At 46.2% G+C, this 23196-nt stretch overlaps 1 protein-coding gene across 1 annotated transcript; it reads right to left on the reverse strand.

Annotated features, from left to right (window-relative positions):
• Positions 1 to 358: 358 nt before the first annotated feature.
• Positions 359 to 3736, reverse strand: LOC148506347 (E3 ubiquitin/ISG15 ligase TRIM25-like). Its single transcript, XM_088446842.1, has one exon. It carries the CDS (start codon positions 3725 to 3727, stop codon positions 2162 to 2164), a length of 1566 nt encoding a protein of 521 aa, XP_088302968.1. The 5' UTR covers positions 3728 to 3736; the 3' UTR covers positions 359 to 2161.
• Positions 3737 to 23196: the final 19460 nt, after the last annotated feature.

The raw sequence follows: 23196 nt of genomic DNA on the forward strand, positions 1-23196 counted from the left end.
ACCTGTCTGCAACTTCATGCAAATGACACTACAAACTACATCCTTTAAGTACATCCATGGTGCCCAGTGTTCAAGAGCTGAGATGCTCATTTTTATCATCCATGTGCGCGGTGTAATTCCGAATGTTTCCTCATTATACGTCACCATCAGTCGCACCATTGAAGCTTGCAGCACCCGTACGGCGCCATAATGGTTTTCAGACATTTTGTGCAAGTGCAAATAATTGTTCAACTACGTATTGTGTGCGCTCAGAATCAGGCCCACACTGTCTGACGTGGTTTTACCTCAGGATATACTGTATATGATACATACATCAGGGGGCACAATGTGAGCACAATAATAACACACAACATGCATGTAACATGTAATTTCCATCTATATTTCTTCTTTAGCACCATATGCAGTATTATCAGTGGTAACAGCCTATTCCCATACATACATGTAACATGCACATTCCAACCTTATTTACAGAGGAACATAGGGCCTGATTCAGACCCGCTCGCGAGCGCTTAGTGGGTCGATGGCCGAGCAGTGCGCATGCGTGGCGTGCTCACTGCGCGAGCCCCGTAGCGAGTGAATTTTCACTTGCTGCTGGACTCACTACAAGACGGGGCAGCTGTCGATTGTGATTGACAGCTCGCCCCATTTTGTAGGCGGGTAGGGGGGGGTAGCTGGACAAACGGAGGCGTTCCTGAAGGAATGCCTGCCGTTTGTGGGTGGCCCTACTGACATCACCAGTGATGTCAGTAGTGAGCACCAGTGATGTCAGTAGTGAGCACCAGTGATGTCAGTAGTGAGCTTCCTGCTCTATTAGAGCAGGAAGTTCACTGGGGCTTGCAGTGGACGAGACCCTACCACAAGGGTCTCGTCGCAAGCCCGAAAGTCGCGATAATTGCGACCATCGCCAGGCCGCTAGTTAAAGCTGTGGGTGGTCACCCACAGCTTAGCGAGCGACCTGGAGGCCGGTGATAAAAAAAACCGTCCCGCCCTGATTCAGAGCGAGCGCCTCTGAATCAGGGCCATAGAGACGGTGCTAGGAATATCAGACACATGGAGGCCACAGTCACATACATTATTACATTGGCTTCTGTATACCCTCCTGTGACTGTTACTGATGTCATTGTCTATATTCACCTCAGCCAGGTGACATGGGGCAGAGGTGTTATTACCATTACCCCTGTATAGGACACAGCTGTTCTGTGCTCTCCACTCAGGCTATAATACAGAGAGCAGGTCTGCAGTTTACCTCAGGACAACCAAAACATCTAATATAAGTGCATGACTGAAAAGCACAGAAAACGTTTTAAAAATAAAAAACCTAAGGGGGTAAATGAAATAGCTTGCGAGTGTTGTGTCATATGAGCTGCACTGTAATCATCAAATACAACAGAGCCGCCTTATATACATTACTGCCCACACCTCCTAAGGTCATGAACAGAGGGCCTGATTCAGACCCGGACGCTATTTGCGGACGCTCGTTCTTAAAAAGGGGCCGGATATTGAGCGTCCGAAAAATGCGTTTGCTATTTTGCAAAGACGCCCCTTTGCCATTCACATCATACGTCATCTCCGCTATTTATTTGATTAATCGGGAACATCAAAAGGCATCTGAACTGCTCGCAGTGCTTGTGGTAGAGTTTACTTCCCGCTATCACTGCGAGCAGTTAAGGCTAAAAGACAACCAAGTGACGTGGTCGATGATGCTGCTTTGTTAATTATGCACATCCATTAAACGCAGTTTTGACCGTTAGGCACGCCTGCGTTCGGATCTCCACTCCCCCGTTTTCAAGCACCTTCCCCTGTTACCACCCACAAACGCTTCATTCTGTCAATCAAATTAGCAGCCCTTCGTTGTTGTACGAGCGCACGATTTCCGACCGCAATGACTGGTTGGCGCATGCACATTACGACCCATATGCATGCGCAGTTGTGCGAACATCGCTCGGAGCAAACGAGCGGCCACTTACGAGCGGCTCTGAATCAGGCCCAGAGATCAACACACTGCAAAAAACGAAATAGCTTTCAGGGTTTAACATATGAAAGCATCAGAACCTCGTAGCTAATTACATCCTCACCCATGTATTTAGTAACAGTAGAAGAAGTAATACCAGCCAATAAGTTATAGGTGACTGATGTTACATTATTACCTCATGTAATGTATCTAGCTTTTAATCCTGACCCAGCCATCCTTCCATACTACAAAGGCAGCATGTAGGGGCTCAGTGAAGGTGGCGGTGAAGGTGTGTAAGTGTCTGATGGGGTCACACAGCTGATAGAAGGACAGACGCCCAGCCTCATAGTCCAGGTATATTCTTACTACCTGCACAAGAGACTCCAGCTGCAGATCATTTTGCATTGAATTGTGCATCACTGAGCAACCTTTATCTGTCATACACAAACACCAGGACTTGCTATTGTTTCCAATTAGTGACTGCTTTCCTTTCCTTTCTATACTAGAATAAGCCACTCCAACCCGCCAATACTTTGAAGTGCTGACTCCCAATTCCCAGCAATGTTGTCCTGATCCAAAATTTGTGCAGCTTAATACCTCAGGATATTCTGTAAACCTCATTGTACTCTCTGGGTAATTTAGGTCTATTTTGGAGGAGGATGCAGATTTTAAATCCCCTGATACAGAGATGTAACGATTTACAGTGTTTATATCAAGTAACATATCTGCAGCCTCAGGTATACAGAACCCTCTCTTTGCAGCAGTCAGAATATCAGATAAACCCGAGTGCAAGGTCACTGAGATCAGACCCTCGTCCAGATCACCCACAGGATGAACCTTTTTGGCATTACTTTCTGTGTCATTTTCCTTCTCATAAGTGTCTGATTCTCGCTCCTGTAAGACAGTTAGTGGGTCAGTCACGTTACACAGCTCCTCAATGTGACCCATCTTCCTGGACAGCTCGTCCTTCTGTGCTTCCAGCTGCTGGATCAGATCAGAGATTTGCAGAGAAATCTTCTCAGTCTGTCTGGAGACCTCACTCAGGACTCTCCCCTGTAGGACATCCAACTTACTCCTTATGTCCATAAACAAGTCAGTGACTTTCCCTGTGACAACAGCCGCTCTCTCCTGTACCTCTGTCCTGCGATCCTGCAGACTCTGCACTTCTTCCTCAGCATGTGCTCTGTGTGTGGTCAGTTTCTCCAAGAGGTTTCTCAGCTTCTCCTGCTTGGTCTTCATGGCCTCATCCAGTGACTGCACCTGGTGTCCTTTGTGTGATCCTATTATACAGCAGGAGACACAGATACAGGCAGCATCCTCACAGCAATGGTACTCAAGAAGTTTCTTATGGGATTGGCATTTTCTGTTGCTCAGTGATGACGTTGGATCAATTAAAACATGATCCACTGACTTGTTGTGTACACTCAGGTGGTCCTCACACAGGGACATCTCACACTGCAGACACAGCTTCACAGCCAGTACAGGAGCCTCCACGCAGTAAGTACAGACGCTCCGGGTCTCTTCCTGCTCTGGATGACTACATAGGAAACTTTCCACAATGTTACTCAGCTTCCTGTTCTTCTCCAGTGCTGGGCGCTCCTGATACTCTGCTCTGCATTCCGGGCAGGAATAACCCCCAGTCCCCTCCTGTGTATCCAGCGCCTTCACAATACAGAGCTGGCAGAAGTTGTGCCCACATCTCAGGGATACAGGGTCTGTATAAATGCTCAGGCAGATGGAGCAACTCAGCTCATCTCTCAGACACGCAGACGCCATTCTGGAAAGAAGGAGAGAAAGTGAAACTAGTGTGTTAGGGGGGAGGAGGAGTAGTTGTATGTGTTAGGGATAGGGGGGGTGGGGGAGGAGGAGCAGGTGTGTGTGTGTTAGGGGGGGAGGTGGAGTATTTGTCACTGTGTCCTAACTCCATGGCTTATTAACCCTATACTGGAAACTTTTTGTGCAAAGTAAAAATGCTATGTATTAAAAGGCTGGTGGCTGGTGGAAAAAGTCTAATTGTGCATCAGAAAGCTGACAATAAAAAGTGTTAAGGGGTCTATCCATTAACCTCCTGGATTTGGTCACATTGTTCACAAAGTCAGTTAATGGATAGTCGGCAAGGACCAGCGATGCGCGTGCACGCTAGGTCCTTGCCGACCCCGACTGTCTACTGAACATGCCAGCCAACCTGTCGATGCTCATCTGGTTCGGCATGTTCAGAGATAGGAGGTCGGGCTCCTGCGCTGAATGACGTTCAGTGAACGCCATTCAGTGGGGCACCGCGTCTCGGCGACCTGAAGGTCTGAACGCTAGATGTTCAGACTTTCAGGTCGCCTAATGGATGGGCCCCTTTATACATCTAAATGTTCAACACAGCTAAGATCCAAAACCAGATTATTACCTGCTAGATAAATCACTAGAGCCTGATTCAGAGACGGACGTAATGGTAATATTTATGCAGATGGAGTGAGTATTTGCCATTGTGCAGGTGTGTAAGTTGCACTGTGTATGCATCGCGATTCTTTTGCAATAACGTTCGTAAACGGATCCATTTGCAAAGCGAGTGACCGGTAGTCAGCGTTTGGGGGAGGTAACATGGGGGTTAGGCAAACGCAGGCGCATCTGACCATTTATACACTGTACCATGGGTGTGTATAAATGAGCCATTGCCGTCTCCTCAGCACGAGAGCTCTGGGTGTCAGGAGAGCTGCAGTGTTAGTGGTTGGTCAGACCTGACTTACACACAGCGTGACAGGCGTCAGTGCGACACTGGACATAGGACAGATAGGAGAAGGCAGCAGTGGGCGTCACTTTGCTCTGGGTAAACGTTAGACGCTTTATGATATTATCGCAGCTGCATACCGTGCGCATTTGCAGCTGCAGTCGCATTACCGTCCATCTCTGAATCATAGTCACGAGTACAAATCTCTTACACTGAATCCTGCACACCTGCCGATCTCCATCTGTGAGATCTCTGGCAGTGCCCGGGCGCCGCAGCCTGACTGACATGCTGCTGTCACATGGAGTGGGGGCAGCATCAGGCAGCATCTCAGAAAACAGGGACATGTTGGGCTAATTTTCTGGGCGTGCTGAAAAGTTGCATGAAACCACCGACCATCCCAAGTAACCTGAGGGCAGGAGGTATCTTATCACACATGACGCCTCCTGGAGCACTCGCAGCTACTGTGCTAATAGCGCACATCTCTAATCAGGCCCAATAATAATAGCAGCAGCTTTTACACATTAGCTTTGTGAATAAGAAGCAGAATTATTAAATAATATCCGGGGAGAAACCGGCAGCCCCAGCAATGACTGGCAGAGGGCGGCAGCCCCAGCAATGACTGGCAGAGAGCGGCAGCCCCAGTAATGACTGGCAGAGAGCGGCAGCCCCAGTAATGACTGGCAGAGAGCGGCAGCCCCAGCAATGACTGGCAGAGGGCGGCAGCCCCAGCAATGACTGGCAGAGAGCGGCAGCCCCAGTAATGACTGGCAGAGAGCGGCAGCCCCAGTAATGACTGGCAGAGAGCGGCAGCCCCAGTAATGACTGGCAGAGAGCGGCAGCCCCAGTAATGACTGGCAGAGAGCAGCAGCCCCAGTAATGACTGGCAGAGAGCGGCAGCCCCAGTAATGACTGGCAGAGAGCGTCCGTATTAGTAATACAGGTTATTGTTACGGGGATACAACTATAGTGATGGTAAGAAATGATAGAAGCATGAATTTGGCGTCTATCTCTAATTAGAACCACGATCGCAACAATAGGAATCATTTTATATATCAATATTTATTTTCATAAATAGCAGCGACATCCATGATAAGTACAAGACAGCTGGGCGATGATTAGGAGTACAGAGAAACAAAGGTACTCCTATTGGAGGGGAACACCTCTATTTATACAATAATGCACAAATCTTTAATGGTCAATTTAAAATCGGGGGAATAGAAACCACATTCTGTACTTATATCCAACTTTGTATTTTATACAAGTCCTGGGCTATATGAACGCCTATATATTATAAAGGCCTATGGAAATGCGCTGGAATGTTTACTGTATATATGATGGTTTATTTTATGCTTGCCTTTCATGCCTATGGGCCATATTCAATTTGGGAGAAAAAAGTTCGTGCTGGACTTTTCGCTCCACATCGGAGGTTAGAGTGGGGATAAAGTATCGGGCGTGTGCCCGCTTATCCCCGCATTCAATTTAAAAGGAGCGAAAACGGGACCTGGCGAAATTGGATCTACGAAAAAAAACTTGAATTTTTGGGAAATGTGCCTGGGACCCCCCTAAAGATGTCAAGACATGGGGGATCACTATGGGTACCCCCATTTTTGCCTGCTGAAGGTAGTCAGGGATCGTATTAGCCACGGCAGGTGCATATTTGCGGCTATGAAGAAGGGGTGAAGAATAGCATTTAGATTTTTTTTTTGTAAAAATAACTATTCCTATCAAATTTGGGGTACATGAAAATGGGGGTAAGCATATTTTTAAGTCCCTAAAGTAATTTTTAAAAATTCGGCAAAAATGCACCTGCCTCTAGTCCACGCAATGAAGAAGACACCTGTCGTATACTTCCGAACCCCTGTGGGAATCTATTACGGTACTTTAGGATGTGTACCCACTTTTTTTTTTTTACCCCAAAATGTAAAAAATTTTTTAGGGGTGTCCCGATTATTTTTTTTTTAACACAGATTGTTTTTTTTGGGGTCATTTCCAAGGGTGCAGGCTATTATTTTTAAGTCTGTACCCCTAAACCCCAATTCTGCAATTTTTTTCGCCAGCTAAAAACATTTCGAACCTGCGAAAAGTATTTGAAATTGAATACAGGGATAATTGAAATATGTGAAAATTACGTCATCGGCGATAATTTATCACCAATTCCGACTTTTCGCAGCCTAATTGAATATGGCCCTATGTCTTGCAGATTTTTGTATGGTGTTTTTGCCTCAATAAAAAAAAAAAAAAATGGTGTAAATATATATATTTTTAATATATTCCTTACATTATAAAGTAAGAATAAAAAAACAATATAGTGGGGGATAGAGGGGGGAGTGTACCTAATAAGGTGACTTATGTGCGGCAGTGATAAGGTTGTATGAATGTGAGAAAGTGACAATTAGAAAGTGCACCACGGTCCTGCAAATAGACCGAAGTAATCTCATACCACAATGTAAATGCCTGACATTATGTCATTCTGCTGGGGATATCAGAGAGTAACATGTATAATATGATATATACATTATAACCTTCCTATAGATAAAACCGATCGCAGAATGTCAGTGTCTGTGTGCTTATCCCCTTATAGATCTGCTTTCCCCTGTCATACAATGTATCAGACAGCGGATGAGAGTCCACAGAAGGAAGGAGGGTGACCCCAGTCACCCCATGATGTAGAGGCAGCACAGGGCGACCGCCTGGAGCCGCAGCAGAGGAGAGAACAACTGAACAACTGAAACTGAAAAAAAGACAGCGAGGGTCACCCAGCGGGACTATGAGCCGTGGTGCTGAGGACCCCTGTGCTCACAGAGGTCCCTGGGAAACATCCAACGAGCATATCACCTGGGGTATTCTATATGGGAATGACTCCAAGAAGCACCACCTTAGAGGACGCCTGACCACAAGCCCCTCACCCTTATTCCCTTCTCTTTTGTACAACTTTTATTAATGAATGAAAAACATATAGGCAGCCAGTGTCTATGAGCAACTGTAGCATATTTTGGGTTCCATTTAAATATCTTTATTGTTATTTGTAAAAGTGTTTATATACAATTAGTCAAAAAATTGGGGGGAAAAAACCTTGGGAATGTTTATATGTGTGTGTACTATTTTGTGGTATACAGTGACGTCCCTCACTGAGGTGACAGCCAGAGTGGGTAGGGGCGGGGAAGTATGCTGTGCACGCGGTGACACCACGCACTGGCAAAAAAGGGGCATGACCTCTCCGGGACATGGGGCATGGCCTCTTGGGTAGGGGGTGTGGCCTCATGGCCCAAACCCTCATTTTAGTCACTCTAGCGGTCCAGGAGATACAGGCTGCCCCCGGGGACAAGTCTGTTTCAAAGTGTCGGCTCCCTCACTGTGTCAGGAGTGCTGCATGTAATGCTACAGTGCACAGCACCCGGCTACTGTCACTGAGGAGTCGGAACTTTGGTGCCAGCCCTCGGTGGGTGACACCCGGGTGCTGCCCGCACCCCCCGAACCCTCGTTATGACACCACTGGTGGTATACACAGTTAGTAAATAGTAGACAGCAGTGGAAAGTCGTGTTATGGACACACCAGCCGGATAGGCTTACACAGGAGCTGGGTTATTGCAGTGAGCAGATCTTGTACTCACTGTTACACATACAAGTAGCAGAGATGAAGCTGAGCATACAGCGCACCATCCAGTCACTTAGCAGGGTCCTCCTGGTACTGTATATCCTGCCGTGGTCCTCAAACACAGTAACCTAAGATGGTACCGCACATGCGCAGACTACCTATCGGCGCCCATCTTGGTAAAGGGCACAGGCTTCATCTAATGGAGCATCATGGAGGTAGCGCAGGAGCACACTCCATATACCAACAGTAACTTCCACCACCAATATAACACATCATTATACATGTCACACATCACTACACTCATTTTCCAGCTCTTTAGAAAAAAAAAAGTATATCTGTATTGGACATTATTTATTTACTATTTAAACACCTGTAAATACTGTATAAAATAAGGACTTACCACCTACTCTGTAAGTGCAAAATAAAAGCCACAAGTTCTACCACTGACAGCTGCGTTACATGATTGTCTAATTACATAGTAAAAAGTACAACACACAGATTGGGGGGATGTTACCGGTTTCCTCTAGGAGAGTAACATCTGTGATAAATACATCTGATAATGACGTGCGAGGTGTCTACACCATGGATACAGGGAAGTACATAATCAGCGAGGTATTAGGGACTTGTCACCTAAGCTCTTATGTCCATGAATAAAAATATATAATGTACTATAATGGTGAGTCAGGGTCCTAAGGCCTAGTTATCTATTATTTGCGGGCTTTCCCCAGAAAACACACATTTTTTGGGAGGCCTCACATATAATACGTATCCCCTGAATGCACCTACAGGGGACTGCAGCAGATATCGTAGGATCTGTTTGCAGAAGCAGCCTCTATAGAAACCTATGGGAGCTGCTTTCCTGGTGAAGTTACCAAGCTTGGCCCCGGTTAGCGATTGTAGTTTATGGTGTAAAAGGACACGAGCACTATTAGGGGCGTTTTTAGAGAGGAGGGGGCCTGTGTGCAGTCTCTGACACGGGCCCCCTCCTCTCTGTCCGGTGACCGGCAGAGCACTGAGCTGTGCACGGCCAGCGGTGGAGTTATAGACTCTGAGCACTAGAGTGCACCCAGAGTCTATAGACTATGTGCAGGTCACTGGGAAAATGGCCGCGGCGGCCATTTTCCCTGTACTGCACATGTGCAAATGACGGGAAAATGACCGCGGTGGCCATTTTCCAGTCTTTTTCCGGCGCCGGACCCCCGCGTCGACGTGGAACTCCGGAGAGGTAAGTAACCATATGGGTGCAGGGTGTGCGGTGCGGAGCCCCCCTGGACGTATGGGCCCGTGTGCCACGCACACCTTGCACCGTTATAAATATGCCCCTGAGCGCTATGTATACTGTGACATGAACTGTAGCACTAACATAGGGACATAAACTGCAATAGAAATCACAACAGAACTGGAAAAGACTAGAAACTTTTAAAACAAAACTAATCAAGTTGCCGATTGTAACAATGTTTTATCTCTTTAGAGAATAAAGCTGGCTACACACATGACGACCCGGTAATCTTGCCGATGGTCGGGGCGATTTACCTTCGCCCTAGACCATGTAAGATTGACGGTACACATTAGAAGATATAAGGAACGACTGAACAATCCGTCATTACACTACACAGCCCCGCATGCGATATCTTCTGATCAGCCGTGCATGTAGCGCATATCAGAAGATGCGATGAACGACGCACAGGAGCGCACAATACTGCTTACACACTAGACGGTGTGGGGGATTTCCAATTAATCTAAAATCGTCAAATCGTCCAATTTTTCGCCTAGTCTAATGTGTATCAAGCTTAAGTGGTTCCTTCTGTAAATTCTAATTAGTAACCCCACCTGGCGCCCCTGAGTTTGGGCAGTGCAATGAATATGCATCTTACCCTACCAGTACAGCTCCCCTACAAATGGCCGACTGTGGACCCCTTCAGCTGTCACTCCCCCAGCTCTTCACTCTGGAGCTGTCATTGGTGGCCAGCGGGGAACCTCACACTGTGTACGGGGGTGGTGGAGTTTCCTATACCTCAGCTGGCTTCTTAGGGGGCTATTTACTAAGACCCGCCGAGGAGGGTGAACGTTAAGTCACCCCCTCGGCGGTGTAAGCAGCACAGTAGAGACACAGGACTGACCACCACCAGGTCTCCGGAGTCCCGTGTGGCACTGCTGACACCGCTTATATACCTCTCTGACCCCGCCCTTCTTTCTCTGACAGGACCAAATCACTCCCAGCTGTATCACTCCGCCACCTTCTGCAACTGTCACCAATGTCTGTGAAATGTATATGTACAGCTTGCAGCACTATTACCTACACCTGACACAGTAATACAAATGGCACCCAGTACTCTTGCACAAGTATACTTACTGTAATACATCAACAGTTGCACAAAAGCATATTTTAGGATTTAGTTGTATTATTATTAGGGATGTGCGCTGGACCATTTTTGCCGGATTTGGATTTGGTTCTAATTCGTCGTCCAGCTTTGGATTTGGATTTGCCAAACTGCGGTGACTGGTTTTCAATTTGGATTTGGATTTGGATTTTTTTTAAAAAATTGACAAAAAAAGCTAAAATCACATAAATTGGTCTTTTTTTTCTTCCTAGAGTATTATTAACCTCAATAACATTAATTTCCAGTCAATTTAGACCATATCACAGCTTATAATATTGTTTTCAACATTATTGGCCAAAGGTTGCAGTGAGCTGACTGGTTACTAAGCGACAAAGCAGCGGCACAACGACACAGACACCACAGTATAAAGCACATCTATGACCCATTGCCACACAGCAGTGGCAGAAATGAAAAGTAGTGCACCCACCCAGTGGGGTACGGCCAGCAGAGTCACAGTACTTGTTTACATAGTGGGCTACGGCCCAAGGAGTCACAGTGCACAATCTTATTCACATTACACCGCACATAGGGCCTGATTCACATTACACCATAAAGTAGTGTCTCTTATTTATGTTACGACACACAGTAGTGCCCCGTTTACACAATGCCCACAGTAGTGACCCTTTTACACAATGCCCACAGTAGTGTCCCTTTTACACAATGCCCACAGTAGCGGTGTCCCTTACACAATGCCCCCAGCAGTGGTGCCCCCTATGCAGTCCCCTTAGTAGTAGGGTCCCCTATGCAGTGCCCCCAGTAGAATGCCCCCCAGTAGTATGCCCCCCATTAGCATGCCACCCAGTAGTATGCCCCCCATTAGCAGCCCCCCCAGTAGTATGGCCCCCCCAGTAGTATGCCCCCCCAGTAGTAGGCTGCCCCAGTAGTAGCCCCCCCTGTAGTATGGCCCCCCGTGTAGTATGCCCCCCCCTGTAGTAGTAAGCCCCCCCCAGTAGTATGCCCCCCCAGTAGTAGTAAGCCCCCCCAGTAGTATGCCCCCCCCAGTAGTATGGCCCCTCAGTAGTATGGCCCCCCCAGTAGCAGACCCCCCAGTAGCAGACCACCCCCCAGTAGTATAGCCCCTCAGTAGTATAGCCCCTCAGTAGTATGGACCCCCAGTAGCAGACCCCCCCAGTAGTATAGCCCCCCCCAGTAGTATAGCCACCCCCAGTAGCAGACCCCCCCAGTAGTATAGCCCACCCCCAGTAGCAGGCCCCCCCAGTAGTACGGACCCCCCAGTAGCGCCCCCAGCCCTTGCACAAGTAAAAAAAATAAAAATAAAAACGTACCCATATCCCCGCTCCCGCGCCGTCCGCTCTGCTGTCACACGTTGAGGAGGGAGCCAGAAGACGGAGCTCATGTGTGAGCTCCAGCCGGCTCCCTCTGTGCAGCAGCCAATGAGAGTCTGTGTGACTCTCATTGGCTGCTGTAACAAACACACAGCTGCCGCTGGCGGCTGTGTGTTTGTATCTGTGTAGGGCAGAGCGCTATCACAGCGCTCTGCCCTACACAATAGGAGCCCTGATGTCGGATTCTCTAGTGAGAATCCGACATCAGGCGGCCGCCGTTCAGCCCCGAACGGGGATCCGAGTCAGGCGGGGAACACCCGAACAGGGTTCGGGTGGACTCGGATCCCCAATGTTCGGAGCGGTTCGGATTCCACAGAATCCGAACCGCTCATCTCTAATTATTATAATTATATACAGTACTGTGCAGAACTTTTAGGCAGGTGTAGAAATATGCAGCAAAGTAAGAATGCTTTCAAAAATAGAAGTGTTAATAGTTTATTTTTTATCATTTAACAAAATCCAAAGCGAATGAACAGAAGAAAATCTAAATCAAATCAATATTTGGTGTGACCACCCTTTGCCTTCAACACAGCATCAATTCTTCAATTCTTCTAGATACACTTGTAGACAGTTTTTGAAGGAACTTCCAGGACTCCTTGTTCTTCTTTATGCTGCAGAAAGATCCTAATGACATGGGCTGTAAGTTTGGGGTCATTGTCCTGCTGCAGAATACATTTGGAGCCAATCAGATGCCTCCCTGATGGTATTGCATGATGGATAAGTACCTGCCTGTATTTCTCAGCATTGAGGACACCATTAATCCTGACCAAATCCCCAACTCCATTTGCTGAAATGCAGCCCCAAACTTGCAAGGAACCTCCACCATGCTTCACTGTTGCCTGCAGACAATCATTATTGTACTGCTCTCCAGCCCTTCGGCACAGAACTGGCAGAAACCAGTGGGACCCATGTTTGATCACTGATGGGCCATTTGGTAAATTAATTTAATGGTGAGTTTTTTCCATAATATTTCCATAAGGAGCCCTGTGTATATCATATAATGGTCTATTTCATAGGAACGATGTAGGTTGTAGTTAACTTGTCACTTTCGGTGGCGTCTCCCATGGGAGCCACCTAGATGTGGGAAGTTGGTATAAATAGTTCCCCTTATGCACACAATATGCCCTTGTGTCTGGGATTGTTTGAGTGTTGTTCTAATTGTCTTTACAAAGGTCTCTGTGAGCCAAAACTTTGACTATGTGGACTATGCTATTTGTCCTATGTGAACTAATGAAACTTTTAGAAATTTTTGGCATATAATTAAAGACAACTGGTGAGCATTCTCCTTTATACCCATGTTTGGGAAGGCCAGAAAAAGATTCCGAGAGAAAAAGTCTCAGTTATACCAGAGATGAAACGCATTGACTATCCAATCAGCTGTGGGAAGCCAAACTAGCAAGCAGCACAACACTTCACTCCGAGTGACCCTGCCTCGATACCACGCTATTCCAGCAACCTGGTGCTCCCAGCTCTGTGCAGAAAGAGCAGCCAGACCAGGTACCCTGTACTCAACCACAGATCCTGGACTGACAATTATAAGAGGCAGTGTATTTACCCAAACTGTTTTACATAGTGGGTTTACCCAAAGTGACACTCTACAAGGTCTGATTTATTGTACACAGAATCACCCGGTCTGTGGAGTGTGTATACAGCTAACTCCTGATCATTGAACTGCGGCACTACGGGCTAATATTTGCTAAACTGCTTTTTGGGGGGGTTTTATCCATGAGAGTAGTTTTTATTCTGTTAAATTGTATCAACAGAACTCTAGAATTAAAACACGCTGTGATTAATACTGTGTTACTTTTTCATGTTTTATATTAGGTCTATTTAATGCTTAGTAAACTGGTTATCCGTATTTTTGAGCCCCATAACGCACTCTGTCGACTCTAGCAATTTTAGGCATCCACTAAGCGCAGTGTATATCCATGTGCTGATAAACCAACAATGAGCCAGATAATCCCCTTTAGCCTCTCACCAAATAATGGTGCTACGGTGGGCTTGTGCTAAAGAATAGCAGAGGGGTCCTGGGCACCGCAGCTCGGCACCACCGCAGTAGGCATAGAATAGGAGTTACTGGTCACCTTCAGAATTATGGCGTATTCACCAGGAACGTGCAGTCAGGGTAAGCAGAGCCTCCCCTGTCATATTCCTTGCCATACTGCAGAGTTTTGACTATAAAAATGATCACAATAATACAAAGAAGATATGTTTAACTTATAAATATATTGTTTGTATTACTCTGATCGTTTTTATAGGCAAAAAACTCACCAAGACTGCAGCACTCCCTGGAAGTATAGAGAGAGATGAGGCAGTAAAGAGCTCAGCCTCTCCCCTGATAGCTCACACACTGCCTGGAGCTGGGGGCTGGGCCACAAAGCAGCCAATAAAAGACAGGGAAAAAGAACTAACGGAGGCATGCCTCACTGTGAGGAGTCTTGAGCTCTGATGAACATCTCTGATGATCAGGTGACCAGTGCAGGAAGTACTCAGGCATCAGAGACAGAGCTCAGCAGCAGCACAGAGGAGGGAAGAAAATTGGAATATGCAGACAGAGGAAACACAAAGGGTAAATAGGAGAGGAGGGTCAGCTGCTAGGGGAGATCTGTGTGTGTGGCGGAAATCTATTGTGGTGGGGCGAATCTTCTCTGCTAAGGGGAGATCTGTGTGTGTGTTTGAGGGAAATCTTGTGTGTGTGTGTGTGTGTGTGTGTGTGTGTGTGTGTGTGTGTGTGTGTGTGTGTGTGTGTGAAATCTGTGCTAGTGGGAGATCTATTTGAGGGGGATCTGTGATACTGGGAATCTGTGTGTGTGGGGATCTCTGTGAGGGGGGAGATCTGTGCAAGTGTGGCAGGTTCATATATGTGTGTGTAAATCTGTCTCGCATACCAGCTAGTGCCTCCCCACCCATTGACCTCACCGCACGTCCCTGATATTCACTGTACAACACATTTCAGATGCTGTAGATCCTTCTGCATGAACGGATGATATGCCAGGGCAAACAGTCAAGAATTTATACTCGACTTCCAGAAATGGAGATGACAAAGGGCGCAGATTTTAAAAACACTGCAATGAGAAGAGACTTTTGTGTGCCATCCAATAATAAAAATGGCCCATAATGCAAGATGTTTTCAATGCACACTCCGCTAGCAACGTAAGTTTTTCACTCTTACATTACAAGGGAAGTGTGACAGCCAGAGTTAGAGGAGACAGCACTGCAGCCAGTCAGTGTGGTGATCCTGTAAGAGGTCACTGGAAGGACAGCAGGGCACTGTAATGGGGCAGGGTGCATTTGACTTTTAAAAAGGGGAGACACCACGTGACAGAAGCCTAGCAGGAATGCTTCGTGTGTATATATATATATATATATATATTTATTATATATATATATAATATATATATATATACACATACACACACACATATACATACATACATACATACACACACATACACGGTATAGTGTTCACTCCATTTTGGGCACCACTAAGGGAGGGCTAGTTTACTCACCGGCCCCTGTCGGGATTCTTCACCATCGGGATGCCGGTGTCGGTGTTTTAACAGATTTATTTGTAGATTTTACAGAAGTAAAATAATACAACTATACATAATCCAATAAAGAGGTATATGAAATATTCAGATCGACAAAACAATATGATATCATGTTGGCACATATATCAACAGTCCAATCTAAATAGAATAGATCATATAGAACAATACAAAATATTGGAAAAATATACATGGAAAGCAGAATTAAGTACGGGGTAAAGAGAGGAAAAAGAAAGAGAAGGAAAGAAGAGAAAGAAGGGGAAAAATATATTGGGAGGGACATGGAAGTTAAAGAGGAGACCGAGTCCAGAATTAAACAGATAATAGGTGAACTATGATCATTAAAGTAGTAGGTTAGAAAAGCCTGAGGGTAGGGATCCATGTGGTGTGGTGTTATTATAAAGAAACCAGTCACCCCAAACTATTAGAAACTTATGGGAGGTGTTATGTTATGCCAAATTTTATTAATGAGTTGTTGGCGAGGAGGAGGGTTGATATCTTTCCAGTGCCTTGCAACTAAGCAACGAGCTGCATTTAGGATATGTGAAGAAAGCTTATCAGCATGTGGGTTGAGGCCCTCGAGTGGACAGCCAAGGAGAAAAGACCAGGGAGATTTAGTCAGTGGTATTTTTAGTATTTCCGAAAGGAGGACAGCAACCTCATCCCAAAATTTGGCTATTTTAGGGCAGGACCACCATATGTGAATGTAGGTGCCTGCCTCACCGCAATCTCTCCAGCAACGATCAGAGGCTAGGTGATACATTCTATGCAGGCGGACAGGCACCAGGTACCATCTGTAGTATATCTTGTAAGCATTTTCCTTTATTAAGGTGGAAATGGAAGATTTGGACACCCTCTCCCGCACCGCAGACCATGTGTCCTCATCCGGTGGGCTCCCCAGATCCTTTTCCCACTGAAGTTCATGGCCAGGTGTATCTGATAAATTAACGTTCAATAAAAGATTATAGATGACAGATATAAAACCTTTCATAAGAGGATTGCGGAGACATAAAGACTCATAAGGTGTTAAAGATCTAACAATTGAGTTAATGGGAAAAGAATTAATAAAGTGACGTATTTGAATATAAGTAATATTAACAGAAGATATATTAAATTTATTCTGTAGGGAATCCAGAGGGGCGCACCTATCCGACTCACAGAAATCAGATACTACCCTGACCCCACCTTTAATCCATGGAGAAAAACGGGCAAGGTTGAGACCTGGGGAGAATGCTGGGTTCGACCATATAGGGGTAATGGGGGAGATGGATAGGTGGTGATGTTAAAATGGGATTTACAGTAATCCCATATAGAGCATGTAAAGGAGATAACCGGGTGTGAGCGAGCAGATTGGGGTCTATCAGGCGAAGCCAAGCCTATAATTGTAGATATGGAGGAGACATTACACATCTTAGTTTCAATTTCCACCCAGCAGGGTATATGAGATAATGTAAACCAGGCTATTGCCTGACTTAAATGGGTCGCATAGTAATAAAGGTTAATATCGGGAAATCCATTTCCCCCATTAGTGGTGGGATGACAAAGAGTCAGGAAACCAATGCGGGGAGGTTTGGATTTCCATACGAATTGGACAAACCATCTGTGTATTTGCAATAAAATTGATTTGGGAACAACAACAGGGAGGGTCTGGAAGAGGTAGAGTAATCTAGGCACAAGGTTCATCTTGATTGCTGCTATCCTGCCTAACCAGGAGATTATTAAATCACGCCATCGAAGAAGGTCCAGTTTAAGTTTTTTAAGCATAGGGGGGAAATTTGCAGAGTATAAAGTGTCGTAACTGTTTGTTATGAAGACTCCTAAATATTTAATTTTAGAGGGGCGCCAGGAAAAGTTATAATTGTGCCGCAGGAGATCCAAGGCCCTATGTGTCATATTAAGTGCAAGAGACTCAGTTTTAGAAAAGTTGACCTTATAACCCGAAAGTGAGCCGTAGTCAGATAAAACTGGAAAAAGTTTTGGGAGAGATGTATGAGGAGAGGTTAGGGTTAGGAGTACGTCATCAGCGAAAAAAGATAATTTGTATTCAGACTTTCCAAGTGACGCACCCCTAATATCCAAGTCAAGGCGTATTTGCGCTGCAAGGGGTTCAATAACAAGGGCAAAGATCAGAGGCGACAAAGGGCACCCCTGTCTAGTGCCATTAGTTATACAAAAAGGGGACGAGAGAAGACCATTAACGGAGACCCTAGCTGAAGGGGTAGAGTATAGGGCCAGGATACCCTGGAGGAAATTACCACCCAAGCCGAAGGCCCTCAGAGTTTGAAACATGAAGGGCCAGCAGATCCAATCAAAGGCCTTCTCAGCGTCCAGGGAGAGCACCAGGGCTGGGGTTCGAGTAGAATTGATAGAGTGAATGAGACTAACAACCCACCTAGTGTTGTCTCTGGCTTGCCTCCCTGGTATAAAGCCGACCTGATCATTATGGACCAAGTCAGGCAGCACTGAATTCAAGTGATTGGCAAGTATCTTTGCATAGATCTTGACATCGGTGTTCAACAGCGAGATGGGTCTGTAATGGGCACAATTGGAGTGGTCCTTACCTTCCTTGGTTATAACAATAATCCTGGCCTCAAGGGCCTCTCTGGAGAAAGAACCACCAGACAACACACCATTGAACACCGTGGCAAGATGAGGGGAGAGCAGAGGGGCAAAGGATTTATAGTAAGTAGCTGTAAAGCCATCGGGGCCTGGGGCCTTATTTGCTTTAAGGTTCCCTATCACCTCTAAGATTTCCTGCGGCTCAATTGCAACGTTTAAAGACTCAAGGACTGAAGAGGATAATTTAGGTTTTAGTTTTGTACTGAGTCCACAGCGGGTAATGAACTGCCTGGAGAAGACGAAAGGTTATATAGATTAGTGTAAAATTTACAAAATTCCTCAATAATGTGTAAGGGATCTCTAATAGGAACACCTGAGCTGGATTTAATTGTCAGAACATTGTTCTGCGAGTGTTTGGATCGTAATCTAGACGCCAGTATTCTGTCAGCTTTATCCCCCTTATCATAAAATGTTTGATTAAGCCATTTAAGAGAAGTCTCATCCTTTGCTGTAAGGAGGAGACCAAGTTCACCTCTGGTGGCAGCAAGATCACGATAGTCATCCGCCAGTCCCGATGTTTTGTGAATTTTGTCTAGACGAGCAACGAGATCCATAAGCTCAAGAAGCCTCTTTCTTCTGGCCCTCTTGGCAGAAGCCGCAGACTTACTCAAAGACCCTCGGATCACTGCTTTGTGGGCATCCCAGAGAAGCTGGGGAGAAATTGTAGGGTTAGAGTTTAGAGAAAAATATTCTGTAATCTCAGAGGCTAGTTGTGATCGCAGGGTAGGATTCATAAGGAGCCTATCATTAAGGCGCCAAATATGAGAAGTATTACGAGGAAAGGGAGATTCAATATCTACTGAGAATGGGGAGTGGTCTGACCAGGTGCTGGGGTGAATGCTGGCGTCTAGAATCAGTTGTGCGGGGTCAATCCCAAGAAAAATCATATCTAGCCTTGTATGAACATCATGGACAGGTGAATAAAAGGTAAAGTCTTTAGCAGTAGGTTCTTTCACACGCCAAGCGTCAAATAGGAGGTGTTGGGAAAGAAACTGTTGTAATGCGTCAGAATTAGCACGAACCGAGCTAACCGACGATCGTGGGGAGGTTTAGATCTATCAAGCCGTGAATCTAAGGTAGTATTAAAGTCACCTGCCATGACCACTCTACCTCCTCTATGTTGGGATAGCAGCAAACTCAAAGTACGAAAAAAACGTGGTTGTGCAGAGTTAGGGACGAAACATTAACAAATGTGAAAAGGGTGCCTTCCAGTTCCCCAACCAAGAGAAGGTAGCGCCCCTCTGGATCCCGAACAACTAAGGAGGGAGTAAAGGAGACCCGCCGAGAGAATAGTATAGCAACACCTTTCTTTTTACGGGAAGAGTCACAAGCATGATAAGTGGAGGGGAAGTATTTAGATTTCAATTCGGGGTGACGAACGCCAGCAAAATGGGTCTCTTGTAGAAAAATAACATCGCCTTGGAGTTGGTGAAGAGTATGGAACAGGGTGGTTCGACGTTGAGGGCTGTTCAAACCTCTAACATTAAATGTGATGAGTTTAGTGGTCATGGGGGAGTGTATAAAACAGTTATCGAGTAGTGGTCAAAAGGGAATAGATGAGTAGTGTACCAGAAAGTCCGGACTACGGTCTCAGGGAAAGAAGAAAGAAAAAGAAGAAAGGGAAAGAAAAGGAGAAAAGAAGAGGAATGGGGAAGGCCCCGTCCTTGTGGTCGGACCCACGGGAGTAATTGGCTAAAGAGCCTGGGGTGTCCGAGGCCGGTCATTGTGACCGCTTGGGGGTGAGTGGTCAGAGGTGCCAAAGGAGTGGCACTAATCTACAAGGCAATAGTAAGGTGGAGAACAAGCCCCAGGTGTGAATCGATAACAAAGACGACACAAGAAGACAACACGGTAAGTTAGGGGAAGGAGGATGGCAATATAACCACCACTGGGAGGGTGGTCAGGAGGGGTCGGTGACTAATACTGTTGGTTAAGAGGGGGGGGAGAAAGGGTGAGGGGAGAGGACAACCTACAAAGGCCATATAAAAATGGTGTGGTCGATGAGGCAAGAATGGAGTACTATAGAAGTAATAAAACTCAATGACAATAAGTACAACAATAAAATATTCTACCTATTGCTGCAGCAACATAAAATAAACACAACAATAGACAAAGCAATAAGTATTCCTAGGAGCCACATTTATAGTTTAAATATTATATGGAAGGGCATTAGCCAGGATAGATCAAAAAATTGGCCGTCATAAAAATGTACAAATTTAACAACATAGAACTTTTATAAATATTTCTAGGAAGATAGTTACGGTAGATAATAAAATTTGATGTCCCATAGGAGCATCAGAGGCAGAATAAGTATAGATTGCCTCAAAACTTATAAAAATGATTGGTATAAGGCTATGGGGGATATTGGTAGTAACACGCTAGGGGGTTAACTTACTCCATGAGAGAACAGTGAATCTAAGAAATATATTCGGTTACCCAGGAGGACATGGTAACTGAGATAAAAAGCATTATTTCTAGAATATAACAAAATAAAACATTGCAAAACTAGAGATGTAACCTGAGATCTGCATCAACAATATGGATTCTTGAAACGTGATGAAGTTTAAAGTCCAATAATAGGACCTAGGCCCTCATTCAGAGCCGCTCGCTAGCGGCAGTACGCTCGTTCCGAGCGATGTTCGCACATCTGCGCATGCGTACGGTTTTTAGTACGCATGCGCGAACCAGTCAGTGTGGCCGAAAATCGTTTGTACGCTATATAGCGAGTGCCTGCTATTTTGAGTGACAGAATGAGGCGTATGTGGGTGGTAACAGGGGAAGGTGCTTGAAAACGGGGGAGTGGAATTCGAACGCAGGCGTGCTTAAAGGTCAAAACGGGCGTTTTAAGGGAGTGCATAATTAATACAGCAGCGTCATTGACCACGTCAGTGTTTTTTTTTAACTCAGAACTGCTCGCAAACTAGCGGTTGAAAAAACCAACCACAAGAATAGCGAGCAGTTCATACGCTGTACGATGTACTCGATTAATCTAATAAATAGCGGACATGACGTATGGTGCGAGCGGCCAGGGGGCGTTTTTATCAAATAAACGAGCATATGTTTTGCTCGCTCGTTCAGACTTAGAGGTGTGAACAGACTGCAATTTGCGAATGGATCATTTGAATAGCCACCCCTTGTTTTTGAACGAACGACCGCAAATAGCGAACGGCTCTGAATCAGGCCCCTAGTTCCCAAGTAGGGAATAATATTAGGTAGCAGAGAGGGAACGATAGATAAGTCAGGTCACTGCGGAAAGATTAGGATTATCGCTAATTGTATGCCATACATTCTTCGGGGCTCATTGGGGTAAGGGCCCCACATCCTTCATCGGGGGTCTGGGGACCTTTGTAGGTGAGGGCCCCGTGTCACCCTTGGGAGGACCATTTGTGGTGGGAGGCCCAGGGAGAGGGAGATGTAATTGAGAAAGTAGACGTAGGGCTTCATCTGGAGACCTTGCAGTGAGGAATCTGTCTCCTGATCGAACCTGCAGACTGAAGGGGAAGCCCCAGCGATAGCGGACGTTGTGGTCGCGTAGTATTCTGGTAATGCCCTTCATTTCACGTCGTTTTGATAAGGTAAGAGGAGAAAGGTCCTGGAAGATTAACAGCTTAGTACCCTCAAAGGCAACATCTGGGGAACATCTGGCCTGGGAGCAAACCTGATCTTTCGCCTTAAAATAGTGGAAGCGGAGAATTACATCTCTTGGTGACTCAGATGTTTGGGACCGAGGTCGGAGGGCCCGGTGAGCTATGTCGAGGAGGAGCATAGCATCCGGGATGGTAGGCACAAGGGAGCAGAAGAGCCGTAGGAGATAATCTTCGAGGTGGGCAGGCTCCACGGATTCAGGGATATTACGAATCCTGATGTTATTTCTTCGCCCCCTGTTATCAAGGTCCTCCTGTTTGTCAGCGAGCAACACAAAGTCCCGCATCAGTTGGATATTATCTTGCTCAGACATCTGTTGGAAATTAATAATTTCTTCTTGTTTCCTCTCAAGAGCATCCACACGGGAACCTATGTCAGTAATTTCAGACTGGAGGCCGGAGATAGCCTTGTGGACTTTGTCGTGTATTGTTTGATGAAAACTACGCATCTCAGTGAGGATTGCAGCAATATCTGCTTTGGTAGATGGAGCCGCTAGGTTGTCTGCCTCCGATTCGACATCAGAAGCACCTCCTAGAGACGGGGCAGAAGGAGGTCTTTGAGAGTCATTGACCTGGTTTGCTTTAAAATAGGACACAAGGCCTTGAGAGCCCGATTTTTTGTTTCTAGGCATATTGGCGGAGATGGACATAGGGTATAGGAACACGTAGGGAGGAAATCGGGGACGGTTGTAACTTCTTGTCAGCAAGGCACACCTGGAGGTTGTATGGTTGGAATTATCCCATTATATAGCGAATCTGAGTCAGTGGCGTCCCTCCCCACGGTGACACCCGGTGCGGGGAGGGACGCCATGTGCGCGGCACCTGCCGAAATGGGGGTGTGGTCTTTGGAGGGGGTGTGTCGGGGGCGTGGCCTCGCATATCGGGCCTTCGGGAGGGGCATGGCCTCGCGGCGCGAACCCAGCCCGTGGCCGTGGTTAACAAAATGATACATTAGGTATCAATGGGGTGGTGCCGGCGGGGGGTGCAGGAGGTGCGGGCATGGGCAGTGCCGGCTCCCTCACTGACAGGAGCCGAGTGCTGCACTTAATGCTATAGTGCAGCACCCGGCTCCTGTCACTGAGGGGGATCCTGCACCTTGGTGTCACCCCTCGGCGGGCCGCACCCCCCGCACCCGCCTTGTGACGCCACTGATCTGAGTATCTCTAGAGCATATTAGTTGCAGATGGGATGCAATCGTAGACAGTGACTACTAGGTGGGGCTTCAGCACAAGAGAACCATCTGGAAGTATACTGCAAGGCAGCTAATATTACTGTGAGAGACCAGGTGGAGAGCCGCTTCTTGCAATAGTTAAAATACATATGTAGAAAGGAGGAGCAACGTGTCCACACAGTCACTGTATGATTATTATAATATATATGCAAAAACGAAAGG

The sequence above is a fragment of the Taudactylus pleione genome, unplaced genomic scaffold (assembly GCF_031769625.1).
Source record: "Taudactylus pleione unplaced genomic scaffold, aTauple2 ptg000407l, whole genome shotgun sequence".
Taxonomy (NCBI): Eukaryota; Metazoa; Chordata; class Amphibia; order Anura; family Myobatrachidae; genus Taudactylus; species Taudactylus pleione.

Coding starts and splice junctions, on each gene's coding strand:
- LOC148506347 (XM_088446842.1), bottom strand. CDS start 3,727: ATGGCGTCTGCGTGTCTGAGAGATGAGCTGAGTTGCTCCATCTGCCTG.